Source organism: Nerophis ophidion, linkage group LG04 (assembly GCF_033978795.1).
Source record: "Nerophis ophidion isolate RoL-2023_Sa linkage group LG04, RoL_Noph_v1.0, whole genome shotgun sequence".
NCBI lineage: Eukaryota > Metazoa > Chordata > Actinopteri > Syngnathiformes > Syngnathidae > Nerophis > Nerophis ophidion.
The window spans coordinates 38,853,732-38,869,828 of NC_084614.1; the positions used below are offsets into that span (position 1 = coordinate 38,853,732).

A 16,097-nucleotide genomic window follows, 5' to 3' on the forward strand; every position below is an offset into this window, starting at 1 on the left:
CAAATGTACTGTATTTTAGTGATGGGATGCTTTTCTTGTGTGTCACAGTTGTGACACCAGGCAGTGCATCGAAGGAAATAGCTCCTACTAATGCATTTAGTGCCTTGTAGTTTCCAAAAATGTGTGGTTGCATATTGAGCTTTATATTCTTATAAAGACAGACTTGTTTCTACAGCCATCTTCTATTTTTCATGATGTTACAGTATGTACACAGCATGTACTGCACAGTTTTTACTCTCTCTTTGAACATTATGTAGAGCAAATATACGTATAGGTAAACATTATTTGCTTATTCATGTGTACTTACTTTTCTGAGTAAAGTATTACACAACCAATAAATGAGCTTTTTTTCAAAATTGCCTCCAGAGTGTTTCCAAGTAATAAAACACATGATTAGTGTTATGTGCATTATGTTTATGAAACTACAGCTGGTGAGACAATATCTGCATTTCCATTACCCCTAGAAAAGCACAAAACCTAAATATAGCAAAAACAAATAGGTAATGGAAACAATCACAATTTGAAAAACCTCTCAAACAATTTGAAAAACCTCTAAAATATTGCTTAAACATGTTTCCGCTCTAATGAAGTTGCTTTTCAGAGGTTTCGATATTGAAGTGTGTCACAAAAGCATGATGGAAACACTTTTTACACATTTGCAGGACACCTCTACACCAAACCAGCGGGGCGCCGATGCAGGACAACTTGGGCAGACGGGTTGTTTTGGTCTCGCTTCAAATCTGTCAGCCAGGCAGAGCAAGGTGGCACTGGGCTGTCTCGCAGTTCCTTTCCCGCTAAAAGAGGCCGACCCGAAACCTCGGAAAGACCCACATGCCCGAATAATGTCGAGGAGGCCCTTGAATCCACAATTCGTCTGTGAATTCCTCATTGACAATTCCGCAAAATCCTTTATTTGTGGCCGCTGCCATACGTAAAGTCGTAGCCTTTGAGCGATCACCTACTCAACATGGAATCGCAAAGCGTCCAATTTGAGGAAATAGGAGTCTCGTGGGACAAGATTTTACGAGAATTACAGTTACGGTTGCAAAACACTCTTTAATGGAAACACCTACAACTTGCAAATGTACTTCGTCAAAATTTTAGCAATATTGCTAGTGAAGGCCTAAAAAAGTATAACCGTATTTTTCGGACTATAAGTTGCAGTTTTTTTCATAGTTTGGCCAGGCGTGCGACTTATACTCAGGAGCGACTTATGTGTGAAATTATTAACACATTACCGTAAAATGTCAAATAATATTATTTAGCTCATTCACGTAAGAGACTAGACGTATAAGATTTCATGGGATTTAGCGATTAGGAGTGACAGGCTCTCTGGTAAACGTATAGCATGTTCTATATGTTATAGATATTTAAATGACTCTTACCATAATATGTTACGTTAATATACCAGGCACGTTCTCAGTTGGTTATTTATGCATCACATAACGTACACTTATTCAGCCTGTTGTTCACTATTCTTTATTTATTTTAAATTGCTTTTCAAATGTCTATTCTTGGTGTTGGGTTTTATCAAATACATTTTCCCAAATAATGCGACTTATACTCAAGTGCGACCTATGTATGTTTTTTTTTTCTTCTTTATTATGCATTTTCGGCAGGTGCGATTTATACTCTGGAGCGATTTATACTCTGAAAAATACGGTATGTTAACAACAGACAATGTCCAATCTCTATTGCTGAATGAGATGCTAAACAGCGTTGGCCGATAAAACAATGCTCATTGGCTATCTTAAGTTAATCATCTTCAAGGTAATTTATGACTTCACCATTTTAAGTGTATAGTTTAGGACAGCCATTGAAAATCTACGGCCCTGAACAGACAAGGTTTGCAAATCAAAACATTTTTTTACAAATGAGGATAAGCCTTTGTGACAAAGTGACATGGAGAAGCAAACTTTGAATGACAAAGTTCTGCAGAGGAGTAGTATTTTATCAGACATCAATCCATCCATTTTCTACCACTTGTCCCGTTTGGGGACGCGGGAGGTGCTGAAGCCTAACTCAGCTGCATTTGGGCGGGAGGCGTTTACACCCTGGACAAGTTAGACATGTGAATGTGGTCCAAGTGCAACAGAAACTGGTTCTCAAGAATTGGCTTGTACAGTCATGCTAGGCGTTGTCAACAAACATGAATGTACCATATCAACAAAACATCGAGTTAAAATGTAAAAATTATTATTAAATAAGTACATTGTATAATTACCGGTACAACACTCATAACTGAAAACATATTACTAATAATTGACTAAAATAGGATGACAAAACTATTTAAATAAAAACAATAAACTATTAATAATAACTAAAGTACCATTAAAAAGTAAATGGAAATAAGTGTCTGACCCAAGAGCGTAAATTAGCATTATCATCCGTGACTAAGCTGCCAAAGATATTTGATTGCAAAAGTGGAGAAGGTTGTCTGTGAAGGTAAACAATATAGTCCTGATTCAAGGAGGGAGAAATCCCAGTAAGTAGTAAAGACTGACTAGATCTGTCTTCGATAGAGCATCTGCTTTCTCAGATTTTCCCAGTTGGGGCGTTGCTAATGGGGACGTGTCCGCAAAGACAGATTATGACTATATGTAGTAATATACACAGTTCACTAGATGTCAGTACTGTCACATGGATGGACATATAACTAAAAAGGAGGAAAAAGAAGGAAATTAATGGTAATATGAACCTCTCCACGTTAAAAAAATAAATTTACGGAATATAGTCTTCGTTGAAAAACAAAAAACACAGATCTCATTTAAGATTTGTCCCATCTAAACATGGTATAAATTAAATGGTTTAACTCAAAGCACACTTTAGATCGCACTGTCAAAGTTTAAGTTAAGTTAAAGTACCAATGATTGCCACAGACACACTAGGGTTGGTGAAATGTGTCCTCTGTATTTGACCCTGCATTGAAAGACGGGTGTAATTCCTTTTAATAAAGTGATTGTTTATCGAACTCCTTCTTTTCATCATTTCAACTTCGAAGCAAAAATATCAAAATTTGGGAAATTTGTAACTTGAGTCTCCAATCCATTGAAGGAGAAGGATTTAAATGCGAGGTTTATAGTCGAATCAGACTCCTCCAAATCGTCTGGTATTCCTTGACATCCCAAGTAAAGACTGTTAGCTAATTTACTGTTGTTTTAAAGTTCTCTATTTTGACACTTCACTTAAGATTACAAGTGTATTATAATATTATTTGACGATCATTGGACATTGAACCCCTTCACTCCCTCTGTGGGAGGGAGACGAGTTGAGTATCTGATGCACCACACAGTGGGTGTGTTGGGAGTTATGCACCAAGATAGGGGACGCAGGGTCTACCAAGACTCACCGACATCATTTAAAAGCCTCACAATACGAAGGTCCTGCAGTCCTGGGTTCAATCCCAGGCTCGGGATCTTTCTGTGTGGAGTTTGCATGTACTCCCCGTGAATGCGTGCGTTCCCTCCGGGTACTCCGGCTTCCTCCCACTTCCAAAGACATGCACCTGGGGATAGGTTGATTGGCAACACTAAATTGGCCCTAGTGTGTGAATGTGAGTGTGAATGATTTCTGTCTATCTGTGTTGGCCCTGCGATAAGGTGGCGACTTCTCCAGGGTGTACACCGCCTTCCGCCCGATTGTAGTTGAGATAGGCGCCACCACCCCCCGCGACCCCAAAAGGGAATAAGCGGTAGAAACTGATGGATGGATTTAACAAGGTAATAAAGAAATATCAGTATCATTGTTATTTCTAACAATACCCTCAATTGTTATATTTTCAAATGATCACTTCATAACCTCATGTAGGAAATGACCTTGTGCATTTCACAAGTCACCAACAATGCCTTTGCATTTCATGAACTGTGGTTTAAATACTACTTACACAAAGCTGTCTTTATTTGCTGTCCGTAGTACGCAGTAGTCCGTAGTTACTTGGTTGCTTGTCCGTCAATTATTGTAATGTCACACCACATTGTGTCTTTTTGCCCTCGCCACAGTCGCCCCGTAAATGACACATGCGGCTCTCTTCACAGTAGTAAAAATTTGGGACGTATATTAAAAAATGTCTGTCCACATTGTGTAACTTTCTTGTTGCCCTGTAAATGAAACACTCAAATTAGTGAAAATAATCCTTCTTCTTATTTGCTGTGATAAAAATTTGCTTTGCTTTCTTTATTCTGCCATGTATTTGGGACTAGTTAGCCATTTATCTCATCTTTGATGTGCTTGCTAGCTTGTCTGGTCTCCCATCAATGCTAGGATAATGCTGACCACACAACACTGACCTTTCAACAAGATTTTATAAATGTATTAATGCTGTTGTTTTTTAATTATATAGCCAATTTAATCTACCGGTATATCAATGCAAGTGTCATTTAAAAAGAATAGCATTACAAGAAAATACATTTTGGAAGTGATTCACTGGTAAATGTGCTATTTTTACATATGTGCCCATTGGGGAACCATTAAGGTGACCCCTGTGACACACCAAAACAGAATAATGCATAATTTAATTGTAAAGTGGAAGTAAAATGATAAACGTAGTAAGCATTACCAGATGATTAAACGACATTAAAATTTAATATTACAGTGCTCAAGACTATTACGGAATGTTGAATGTGCTCAAAAATTACTTCCACACTTACTTAAAATATGAATATTTTGTTTACATTTAAAACACTTCCTTGTGATCTACATAACATACAATGGGGGTCCTTTGGTCAAAATTGTGCATAGATTATATTTTAACAAACCATCTTCAAACCGCTTTCTGACCTTTCTGTCTTATTAACGTGGCTCCACTTCGACTGAGTCTTCTCCCCGTTGATATGCTGCTGACAGATACAGTATAAGTTGGAACTAAACACTACTTTGGATTACAAATGGCAACAGCAGAGGATACATGTGCATGTACGAGCCAGTCTGCCCACAACAAGAGGATAGAGAAAAAAGAGGAAGTTATTGACTACATGGTTGGATTTCAGTGGCGAACTCACGCACAGCTCTTAGGCTAAAACTTTACCACATATGGAGATACCCGCTGAAGTCACCAATGAGAAAAAAATTCCCAATTTGGGCAAATTCCAAATGGCTCGTTTGGAGGAAAAATGAAGGAAGGCAAGATTGCTTTATGAATATCTGTGCCATGCCTCCATGGTTTGATTTAAAATTTTCGGGACTTGTGCAAATCCCAAATACAAAAAGAAACCAAGGGATATTAAAAGTTGATTTTGCATAAGAGGTCTCCTTTAAACAAGTATATGTTTTATGTTTGTTTAGAGTGTCCGCCCTGAGATCGACAGGTTGTGAGTTCAAACCCCGGCCGAGTCATACCAAAGACAATAAAATGGGACCCATTACCTCCCTGCTTGGCACTCAGCATCAAGCATTGGAATTGGGGTTAAATCACCAAAAATTATTCCTGGGGGGAGGGGCGACCACTGCTGCCCACTGCTCTCCTCACCTCCCGGGGGGAGATCAATAATTTCTCCACACCTAGTGTGTGGGTGACAATCATTGGTACTTTAACTTTAACTTAAATAGATAGATACCTTTCTTGGAAGAAAAACATAAAATATTTTTATAAAATTGTTGAGGTATATTATTGGTATTTGATTGTTAAAATATGTTTTACTTCTTCCCTTTTAATTTGTAAAGGTTTAAAGAGTATATTCCACATTGAGTTGGTATATTACATCAAATACCAATCAAGGACGTGTGGTTGTAATACAAATGCAACTGTTTGGATGTTAAGCTACATCCATACAATAGCATTTATCCTACTTGTCACAATCCTGTTTTCCTGCTTGTGTTCATTTTGATGTCTCTGATTTCTCACCATAGTGCCCATGTTTGCCCTATGCCTGATTGCCCTCTGCTATAAGAGGTTTTTAATAACCCATGCGGCTGCAGCAGAAAGACGCTGGACTATTCCTTTGTGTTCACCACTTTTAGCCACCAGTTTTGCTAAGGCATTCCTGTTTTGAATTGCTATTTTTTTCTGGTTAGTATCCTTTCTTACTTCCTTTCGGCATCATTCTATGTACTTGTTATTCCAGAATGTTGTCTGTTTTGTGTATTGTGTCTGCCTAGATCTTTTTATCCATCTAAGTGTACCTATTGGATTAGTTTATTTATTTATTCTTTTTAATTTTGTTTTTGCATAGAGCTTTGACAGCTCATTGTGTATTTTTGGTGTACAGTAATCCATTGTCTAATGCACCTTATGCTAATAAACCTTCGAAAACCATCAATGTCAATCTGTGAATGATAGGTTCTAAGTTCTCACTGTAAGGCGCTTTGACTGTCTGTAAAGCTCTATATATATCTCTAATCCTTTATTATTATTAAAACTGCTCTGACTTATGTCGCTCCTTCGGGGCCCAAGATATGTCGATACAGACACGTAACACAACCAGCATTATTGTATGTCACTGACACTTAACATGAGTTCAGATATTCTTAGAGAGATGATGAATTAAATAAAATCTAAAAAAATATCTCATTGTAGATTAATGGAATATAATGATTAAATGCACATCTCTAGATTCAAGGGGTTTTTAGTTCACATGAAAAATGTGTCAAATTATTATAGCAATATTTGGGATACTTGCAAGTCACAAGAAAAACATACTCATAAAAAATTATTATTTGAAAAAAGTTAGCAAAGGAAAACAAATATGCTAGTTTAAAAATTGTCCATGTATATTTTTTATTGATTGAATAATGATTTGATGCATAATAGAACAAATTCTAGATCAAAATGTAAAGAAATGTAATTAGGGATGGGCCGATCAATGTTTGATACTGCATCATTCTGATCAACCATGAGTGAGATGGTTCGAAACAAATTACTATACCAATCATATGTATTAACTGTACATTTTTATATTTATTCATGGTAAATTCTGTTGATTGTTTACCAATATCAACAAAGTATTTACACTCATGTCTTGATATCTTTTATTACGTACAAGTTTGTACAAAACAATATTAATAGTACACAACAACTAGTTCAAAGCAAAAAAAACACTATTGACTACTCATTTTAATCCTTTGATTTTTGCCCTCAAAATCCCTCTGTGTCCAGGTAATTATTCCATGAGTATGTAAACATGAACACAAACAACAAATAATCATTCTGGAAATATTTGAATATCGACCTAATCCCTATAGTTTCGATCATATATTACCTTTAAGATTAACATTACTGATTTCTCCTGCCTTGCTCAGGTGTGGAACACGTTAATCTTAGGGGTGCAACGATTCCTCGACATTGTTGACAAATAGACAATAAAATTTGTCGAGGACAAACTCTTTTGTCGACCACAGTCGGTGACGTCATCAACAAGTCTTTTTTGATTGATTGATTAAATCTTTAATTAGTAGATTGCACAGTACAGTACATATTCCATACAATTGACCACAAAATGGTAACACCTGAATAAGTTTTACAGCTTGTTTAAGTCGGGGTCCACGTTTCTCAATTCATGAGCGTGGCCACTCGTAACAACATCAGGTAGGGTTGCACAATTAATCACATTTTAATCGTGATCACGATTTTGGCAGCTACGATTAAATGAAGGTGATTGTCGGCAATATTAATATGTATAAAACAGGCTCTGCTGCATTTTAAACAAAGAACGTTCACAACCACCAGGGGGCGACCGACAGACATGTGGACTCATGTGAGAGCCAGTAAGAGTGACTGACAACAGAGGTTGAAGGTAGATAATCTACTGGCTCCCGAAAATAATGTGAAAAATTAATAAATATCATGATTACATTCGTACCCTCCCCTCCTAATGCAGAGTTACCCACAGTGTACCAACAGGCACGCATTTTGATCAAGGAACTCACGCTCTATTGCTGAGACCTGGAAATACGTCCATGCCGATAAACCAAAAAAGAACGCCACATTGAGTTGCACGGCAAAGCTGCATTGGTGTGCACATCCATCGAGTTGCAGAAACACATTAAGCATTAAAAATGGTTGCTAACAGAGTACACAGCCCGCCACTGGCGCAAACCCCTGACAAACAACTACAAAAGCAGGGGTGCCCAAAAATCAGACGGCCGTAATATCAACCGTGCATCGAGGCACCCGTATCCATCCACCTCTCAAAAACTTTCTATTTGGCCAAAGAAGTATGTCCTCAACTGCAAGCAGTACAATGAATATGTTCCTTTGGGACGGCGTAACTCAGTGGGAGAGTGGCCGTGCGCAACCCGAGGGTCCCTGGTTCAATCCCCACCTAGTACCAACCTCGTCACGTCCGTTGTGTCCTTGAGCAAGACACTTCACCCTTGCTCCTGATGGGTGCTGGTTAGCGCCTTGCATGGCAGCCCCCTCCATCAGTGTGTGAATATGTGTGTGAATGGGTGAATGTGGTAGTGTCAAAGCGCTTTGAGTACCTTGAAGGTAGAAAAGCGCTATACAAGTACAACCCATTTATCATTCATTGTATTTCCTTTGTATGTACCTTTTGTGCACAATCGGATTGTTACGCTTGTTTACACGTTAGGATCGCACTCTGTAATAGCATATTTATTTTAGTTAGCCCTTTGTAAATTTTATTTTATCATTAATTATTTTGTGGTTGTATTTTAAAATGAAAGTCAATTTCACATACTGTTTGTTTAAAAAAGAAGGTTCTATAAAAAAAAATTTAATTAACAGTAAATAAATGTGTTTTCAATATTGATGAAAAAAATTGTGATTATTATTTTGGTCACAAGTGAAAATTTGGAAAGTGTGGAAACATGTCAGCTTAATCTTGTTAAAGACATGAATACTTTTGCCTTTTTTGCAATGCGGACCTTGTTTTTTTATGGCAGTACATCTGTGATACAGGAGCATTTAAAGCGGAGGCATGTTGTCAGACATCTGGAGGATGCGATCTCAACCCGGTAAGACAGTTGGCTTGTTATCTTGCTCGCTAACAAGTTGTGTGAAAAATAGATTTAAGCCGAAGTCTGCCTACCGAATTTGTTTATATCAATTAAAGTTTTTTTTTTTTTCAAGAACTTAAGGTGTATAGCAGCGTCGCCCCAATTACAAACGTCAATCAGACTCAAAGACACATGAATACTATCAGATAGCTAAATGTTTAGAATTAATTGTGTCTATGAGATAGCTAAAGATGTCAGGAGTTAATCAATAATCAATAATGTACCCATTCCACCTATTTTAAGGGAAGTTAAATAGCTTTGGTGTTTATTTTTATTGTTGCTATTTTTTACTGTCCTTTATTTTTATAAGAAGGTATACTTTCGTCAACATTGGTCCTGTCCTTGCTTTTACATGGACAAAGGCTTGGTAGTTGATTTAGTTTTTCCAACATTATAATGAACAGCACAGTTACATTATAAATAAATATTTCTAAATGAATTAATCATCTTTGTTAATTACCACATGCCTAAAATATCTGAAGCTGAATTGAAAAGCAGATATCTGAAGCTGAATTTAGAAGTGAATGGGTAAATTAGAGCTATGAATAGTTGTAGTCTTTGGTTGCAACCCTAGTTTACCCTTATCCTCCATTGATAATGCTATGCGAAAATGATACTTTAACGCAGTTAACATTGCTAAGAGGCTAGCCGGTTGTCAGGCGGGAGTCTAAAAAAAATACAGTGTCAGCTAGGATCTGTGTTTGTCATCAACATAAAAAGACATGAATCAGCAATGGCAATCATGTACTTTTTCACATGAATCTGCCAATACTGATCAATGTCCGATCAATCAGCGCATCCATCGACGCAATCGTTCATTATAAGGATTAGCTTAGCTTTTAGCTTGCTCATTACTGATACGATGTACCATATTGTGACGTGTATAGTACATAGAGTACAAGTGCAGAAGATTTGTATCTATCAACTTCTCCTGGTTACTTGCTTCAAAACCCCCAATGAATAAATGCCATCCATCCATCCATTTTCTACCGCTTATTCCCTTTGCGGTCGCGGGGGTGCTGGAGCCTATCTCAGCTACAATCGGGCGGAAGGTGGAGTATACCCTGGACAAGTCGCCACCTCATCGCAGAGCCAACACAGATAGACAGACAACATTCACACTCACATTCACACACTAGGGCCAATTTAGTGTTGCCAATCAACCTATCCCCAGGTGCATGTTTTTGAAGGTGGGAGGAAGCCGGAGTACCCAGAGGGAACCCACGCAGTCACGGGGAGGACATGCAAACTCCACACAGAAAGATCCCGAGCCCGGTATTGAACTCAGGACTACTCAGGACCTTTGAATTGTGAGGCAGACGCACTAACCCCTCTTACACTGTGCTGCCTGTTTCATAAATGCATTACATTTAAATGATATTAATTGAAATAGGTTGAACTATGTCAACAGACAATGAGTGTGAATGTGTATGCATGCATCGCTTATTTGTTAAATCAATACAAAGCAACTAATCTAAGACTATGTTTGTACTGCAAGCCAAATAAATTGGCTCTAATTTGATTTTTTTGAAATCTGATTTTTTCCAGCTGACTATTTACACTGCAAGTAAAATGTGATCTTTATAAGAATCTAATATGAATGCGCACAGGCCACAATGTGACGCCAATGTGGCAGAAACATCACTTGCATATGCAGTTGGTCAAATGTGCTGCAAGTAAGTGGTAATTTATTATATATTTTATTTGACATCTATATCTACGCCATGTAACATAAAGTATTTTTTTTTTCAATACGGCAGCAGCGTAAATCAATAGGCACCGCTGGTAGCTTTTTTCGATGAACCGGTTCATTTTGACAGAACACCCCATTCCATATACAGTATAAGAAAGTCGCTACTACGCGAGAAAAAAGGCACACCGCAGATCAGCGTGTTCATGGGTTTGTGCTGTGACTGTTGTGTCGAGGAAGTAGGCAGATGATGGAAAACAATGGATTATTTTTTTCGATTAATCAATTACTCTATAGATTAATTATTAATGATTATTTTGCAATAGTATAATCATTTCAAAAGTAAAAGTATTGCTTATTTTGCTTTAAAATGTGCAAAAATAAATATAAATATCCAATTCAAAAAAGTGCAAAACAAAATATTCTGTAACAACAGTTTTTCGCTGCTGCTGCTCCCAAGCTCTGGAACGACCTACCACTGAGTGTTAGACAAGCCTCCTCTCTTCCTGTTTTTAAATCTGTCTTAAAAACATACTTTTATTCCTTGACTTTTAACACTTAGTGATATCCATCCTGCAATGGTGCCCCATTATACACCTGCTGTGAACCTGTTCTTATGTTTATATGTTTTATTTATTTATTTTTTATCATGTTCTGTTTGTGTTGTGTTGTTTGCTCGGTCCTCGTATTATCTTTTAAACTGCAAATTGTACAGCACTTTGGCTACTCCTGTGGTCAATTTTAAATGTGCTTTATAAATAAAGTTGATTTGATCTGATTGGATTTAAAAATTTCAACAAAAGTAAAAGTATTGCTTATTTTGCTTTAAAATGTGCAAAAATAAAGATAAACATCCAGCACAAAAAAGTGCCAATCTAAATATTCTGAAGCACTGTAGACATTAGGTATTGCTTTTAAAATGTGCAAAAAAACATCCAGTCCAACACAGTACACAATAACGCATTGCAGTGAGTGACTAACAGTTGTAATGAAGAAAGGTTAGCATGTCTACGGGGTGAGGCTGGTTCTTTTCTTGTTTACAATATTCCCAGCAGCTGAAAATAGGCGCTCAGAAGGGGTCGATGTGGCTGGAACTGAGAGGTAAGACCGAGCCAGCATTGCCAGATTTGGAAACCTTGCCTGATGTTCTTTCCACCATTTTAATGGGTTTTCATCCTTGGAAATGGGGGATTCTCCAAAATAAGACACTAACTCGTTTCTGACCAGGTCAGCATCATTACTGTCATTGTTGCGGAGTTCATCTGAATCTGAGCCAAGAAGTGTGTCTAGTAACTACACACATTATCTTGTTAAATTGGTTTAATAACACAACAATGATAGTATGATTAAAGTGAAAGTTAATTGTTCGTTTGTACATAGCATATGTAACTGTTAATGTTGTAAAAGGTATTTGCACAACAAATTAAATGTTAGCGTTAAAGAGGAGCGCGTCTTTGTAAACACTGAACAGGCACGCCAAACGCGACTCTCAGAGCAAAACGGGGCTTTAGTTAATGAATTTACAACGCAGATACAAATGACACATTCATGTTTTTGTGTAATGATGACAACGTATACTCACGCGGACGATTGACTAGTTGATGGTGATGGAAAGAACACGGGTGTTTTCTTTTCAAACGTTCGTTCATAGCCGTTGTGCTGCTATGATAGGCCATTTCCGCTCGACACAGTGTGCATACAACATTATTAGGCCGTTTATTGAAATACTCCCTCTATTGACGACTTATGGCGTGCTTTTTTCCCCTCGCTCACATCCCTCGCATCGTCTGCTTCGCGCTCTGCCATGACGGTAGTGTGACGTAAATATGCGAAGCGTCGACGCACAAAAACGGGGTCGACGTATTTACGTCATCGATGACGTCGACTACGTCGACGCGTCATTTCAGCCTTAATTTGAGGGCAAAAAAAATCATCACATTTGGTGTGCAATCTGAACAGGGCCACTAAGATAATCGATAACGAGCTGACTATCAAAATAGTCATTTATGCACCCTAAGTTTACCCTTATCCTCCAGTGATAATGCTATGTGAAAATGATAAATAGGTAACATTCTTAAGAGGCCAGCCAGTTTTCAGCTGGGGGTCTAAACATAAATAGTGTCAGCCAGAGGGGATCGGCGTTTATGATAGGCATTTAAAGGCATCAATCGGCAATGGCGATCATATACCTATTCACGACAATCAGCCAATACCAATCGATCAGCGCCTCCATAGATGCAATTGTTCATGATAACAATTAGCTTTGGTATTAGCCTGCTCATCACTGATATGATGCACCACTTTGTGACGTGTACAGTACACACAGTACAGAAGCAGGAGCTGGGTACATCTCAACTTCTCCTAGTTGCTTACTTCAATGCCCCCAATAGATTGATTTCACAAATTGCATTACATCGATATGACATTAATCAAATTGGGTCAAATTTTGCGTGTGCACATTATGCATGTGTATGCATGCATTCTTGGCTTATTGGTTAAATCAATACAAAGCAACCAATTCTAGTGTTGAGGGTAAATATCCACACAAAGACAAAATAAAAAGAGACCGTGAACATAATCATAATCACCATAATTAAAAAGATGTATTCATCTACAGACATTTAATCTGAACCTTCTATTTTTTTTTTAAACATGCCCTCTGTTCCCCTGAACCTTTGAAAATGAAAGTCTTAATTGCATTTGTAACACACACTGGAATCGATATGAAGACAAGCCATGCTGATGCTGGTTTTGAGTATCTCAGCTTCTTGCATCTTCGCCAAGACATTAACCAACCAATCAATAACATTCAAGGGCAATGAGCAGGGGAGGCTGAGCACCGACTTTTGTCCTTTATCCTGTGCCATAACTTTCCAATGACAGCCATGCAGCAGCCATGTAAAAATACGTCTGTCGCATCCCTCACGCTGTAATGTACGTTATGTTATATCGTGATTAAATCTGGACTATTATGACAATGCGGAGGATTGCGATGGTCAATGTAAGATTGAGTCGAAGACTTACTTTAAGACAGCGCTGTCTCCTTGTCTCACTGTGATGTTGTCCTTTAATATCGAATCCCCGCCTTTGGCCGGAACTCCTGCGGGTACAAGGAATAATAATTTCAGTCCGAGGACCACCAGGCATTTCCCCGACACAGTCCAATAGCCACAAATTCCCATGTTTTTTTTTTTGTTTTGTTTGTTTCTGTCTCGGCGCAACTTCCAGGAAAACTTGAAACGTCCCGTTTATTCCTTTTTTTGTTTGTTTGTTTTGTTTTGGCGTCCACTCCAAATTCCGCGTGGGGGGAGAAATATCGACGATGTCGCCAAGTAAACAGGCTGCTGGTTATGAAACACCTTGTATGTCCGCGGAAGGAGAGAGGCGCCAACTGCTCGAGGAAACTGACTTGTGAGGTCGGAAGGAGAAGGGAGGGAAATAAAAAAATAAATAAAAAAAAGGCGACGTTCGCTTCACGGAGAGAATGCGCACCGCCTCCACCAACTGATGTGAAATGGATGCTTCCACGAAGATGCTAAAGTCCTCCCGTGCTTCACTGTCCTCCGAACGCGTGACACCGTGTGAGCTGCCAACACTCTCGGTGTCTTATTTTAATTACGTTGTTGTGTTAGCCATCACTACAACCTTCATGTCTCCTCACTCCCCTTTAGGACGAAGCAGGTAGAACAAGAACAGCTTCCGTCCAAATTGTTTAAGCTGCGGCCATTCTTTATGCCGAGGTGTAACGACCACAATGTACCAGGGGTGTCCAAACTGCAGCCCGCGGGCAAAGTGCGGCCCTCTGGCGTCTGCAGTTTGGCCCCCAAGACTTCATTAGTTAAATAAGAAGTCTGACCCACGCTGGGTGTCAAGTTTAATTTTAATTACTTTACAGAGGTGGTTCTCAAATGGGGGTACTCGTACCCCTGGGGGTACTTGAGATTTTTTTTAAATATTCTAAAAATTGCAACAATTCAAAAATCCTTTATAAATATGTTTATTGAATAATACTTCAACAAAATATGAATGTAATTTCATAAATGGGAAAAAAAATTGCAATACTGCAATATTCAGTGTTGACAGCTAGATTTTTTTGTGGACATGTTCCATAAAAATTGATGTTAAAGATTACTTTTTTGTGAAGAAATGTTAAGAATTAAGTTGATGAATCCAGATGGATCTCTATTACAATCCCCAAAGAGGTCACTTTGAGTTGATGATTACTTCTATCTGTAGAAATCTTTATTTATAATTTAATCACTTGTTTATTTTTTAACAATATGTTGTTATTTTTATATCTTTTTTTCCAAATAGTTCAAGAAAGACCACTACAAATGAGCAATATTTTGCACTGTTATACACTTTAATAAATCAGAAACTGATGACATAGTGCTGTATTTTACTTCTTTATCTCTTTTTTTCCAACCAAAAATGCTTTGTTCTGATTAGGGGGTACTTGAATTAAAAAAATGTTCACAGGGGGTACATCACTGAAAAAAGGTTGGGAACCACTGCCTTACAGTACTATTTACACACTAAAAAAGTCTGGATTAAAAAAATAATAATAACCCAACTGCTGGTTCAGAAAAAGACAAACCCTAATTTGAGTTATTTTACCTCAACATTCTGGGTAAAAAAATTTTCAACCCAACTTGTGCGTTGAATTATTTAACCCAAAAGTTGAAATATGCTATTTCAATGTTGTTTGATTCATAACCCAATTATTGGGTTGAATTTATTTAACACAAAAGTGGCGTTATGCTGACTACAATGTTGGGTTATTCCAAACCCAACTATTGGGTCAAGAAACGCAATTGCGCAACCCAAGCCATGTCTCCTCACTCCCCTTTTGGACAAAGCAGGTAGAACAAGAACAGCTTCTGTCACAATTGTTTAAGCTGCGGCCATTCTTTATGCCGAGGTGTAATGACTACAAAGTACCAGGGGTGTCCAAACTACGGCACGCGGGCAAAGTGTGGCCCTCTGGCGTTTTCAGTTTGAATGTAAGTTCATAAACTGTGAAGACGTCATTAATTAAATAAGAAGTCTGGCCCACGTTGGGTGTCAAGTTTAATTTTAATTACCTTACAGCAGTGGTTCTTAAATGGTGGTACACGTACCCTGGGGGTACTTGAGATTTTTTTTTAATATTCTAAAAATAGCCACAATTCAAAAATCCTTTATAAATATATTTATTGAATAATACTTCAACAAAATATGAACGTAAGTTCATAAACTGTGGAAAAAAATATAACAATGCAATATTCAGTGTTGACAGCTAGATTTTTTTGTGGACATGTTCCATAAATATTGATGTTAAATATTTTTTTTTTGTGAAGAAATGTTAAGAATTAAGTTCATGAATCCAGATGGATCTCTATTACAATCCCCAAAGAGGGCACTTTAAGTTGATGATTACTTCTATGTGTAGAAATCTTTATTTGTACTTGAATCA

The 16,097-nt window shown here is 37.8% G+C and overlaps 1 protein-coding gene across 1 annotated transcript in view; it reads right to left on the reverse strand.

Annotated features, from left to right (window-relative positions):
• Nucleotides 1–14,299, reverse strand: part of opcml (opioid binding protein/cell adhesion molecule-like) — a 422,626-nt gene extending 408,327 nt beyond the window's left edge. Inside the window, exon 1 of the mRNA XM_061898041.1 lies at nt 13,667–14,299. Coding sequence (XP_061754025.1) covers nt 13,667–13,824 — 158 coding nt within the window. The 5' untranslated portion in view covers nt 13,825–14,299. The remainder of the gene's footprint in view (nt 1–13,666) is intronic.
• Between the last annotated feature and the right edge of the window lie 1,798 nt (nt 14,300–16,097).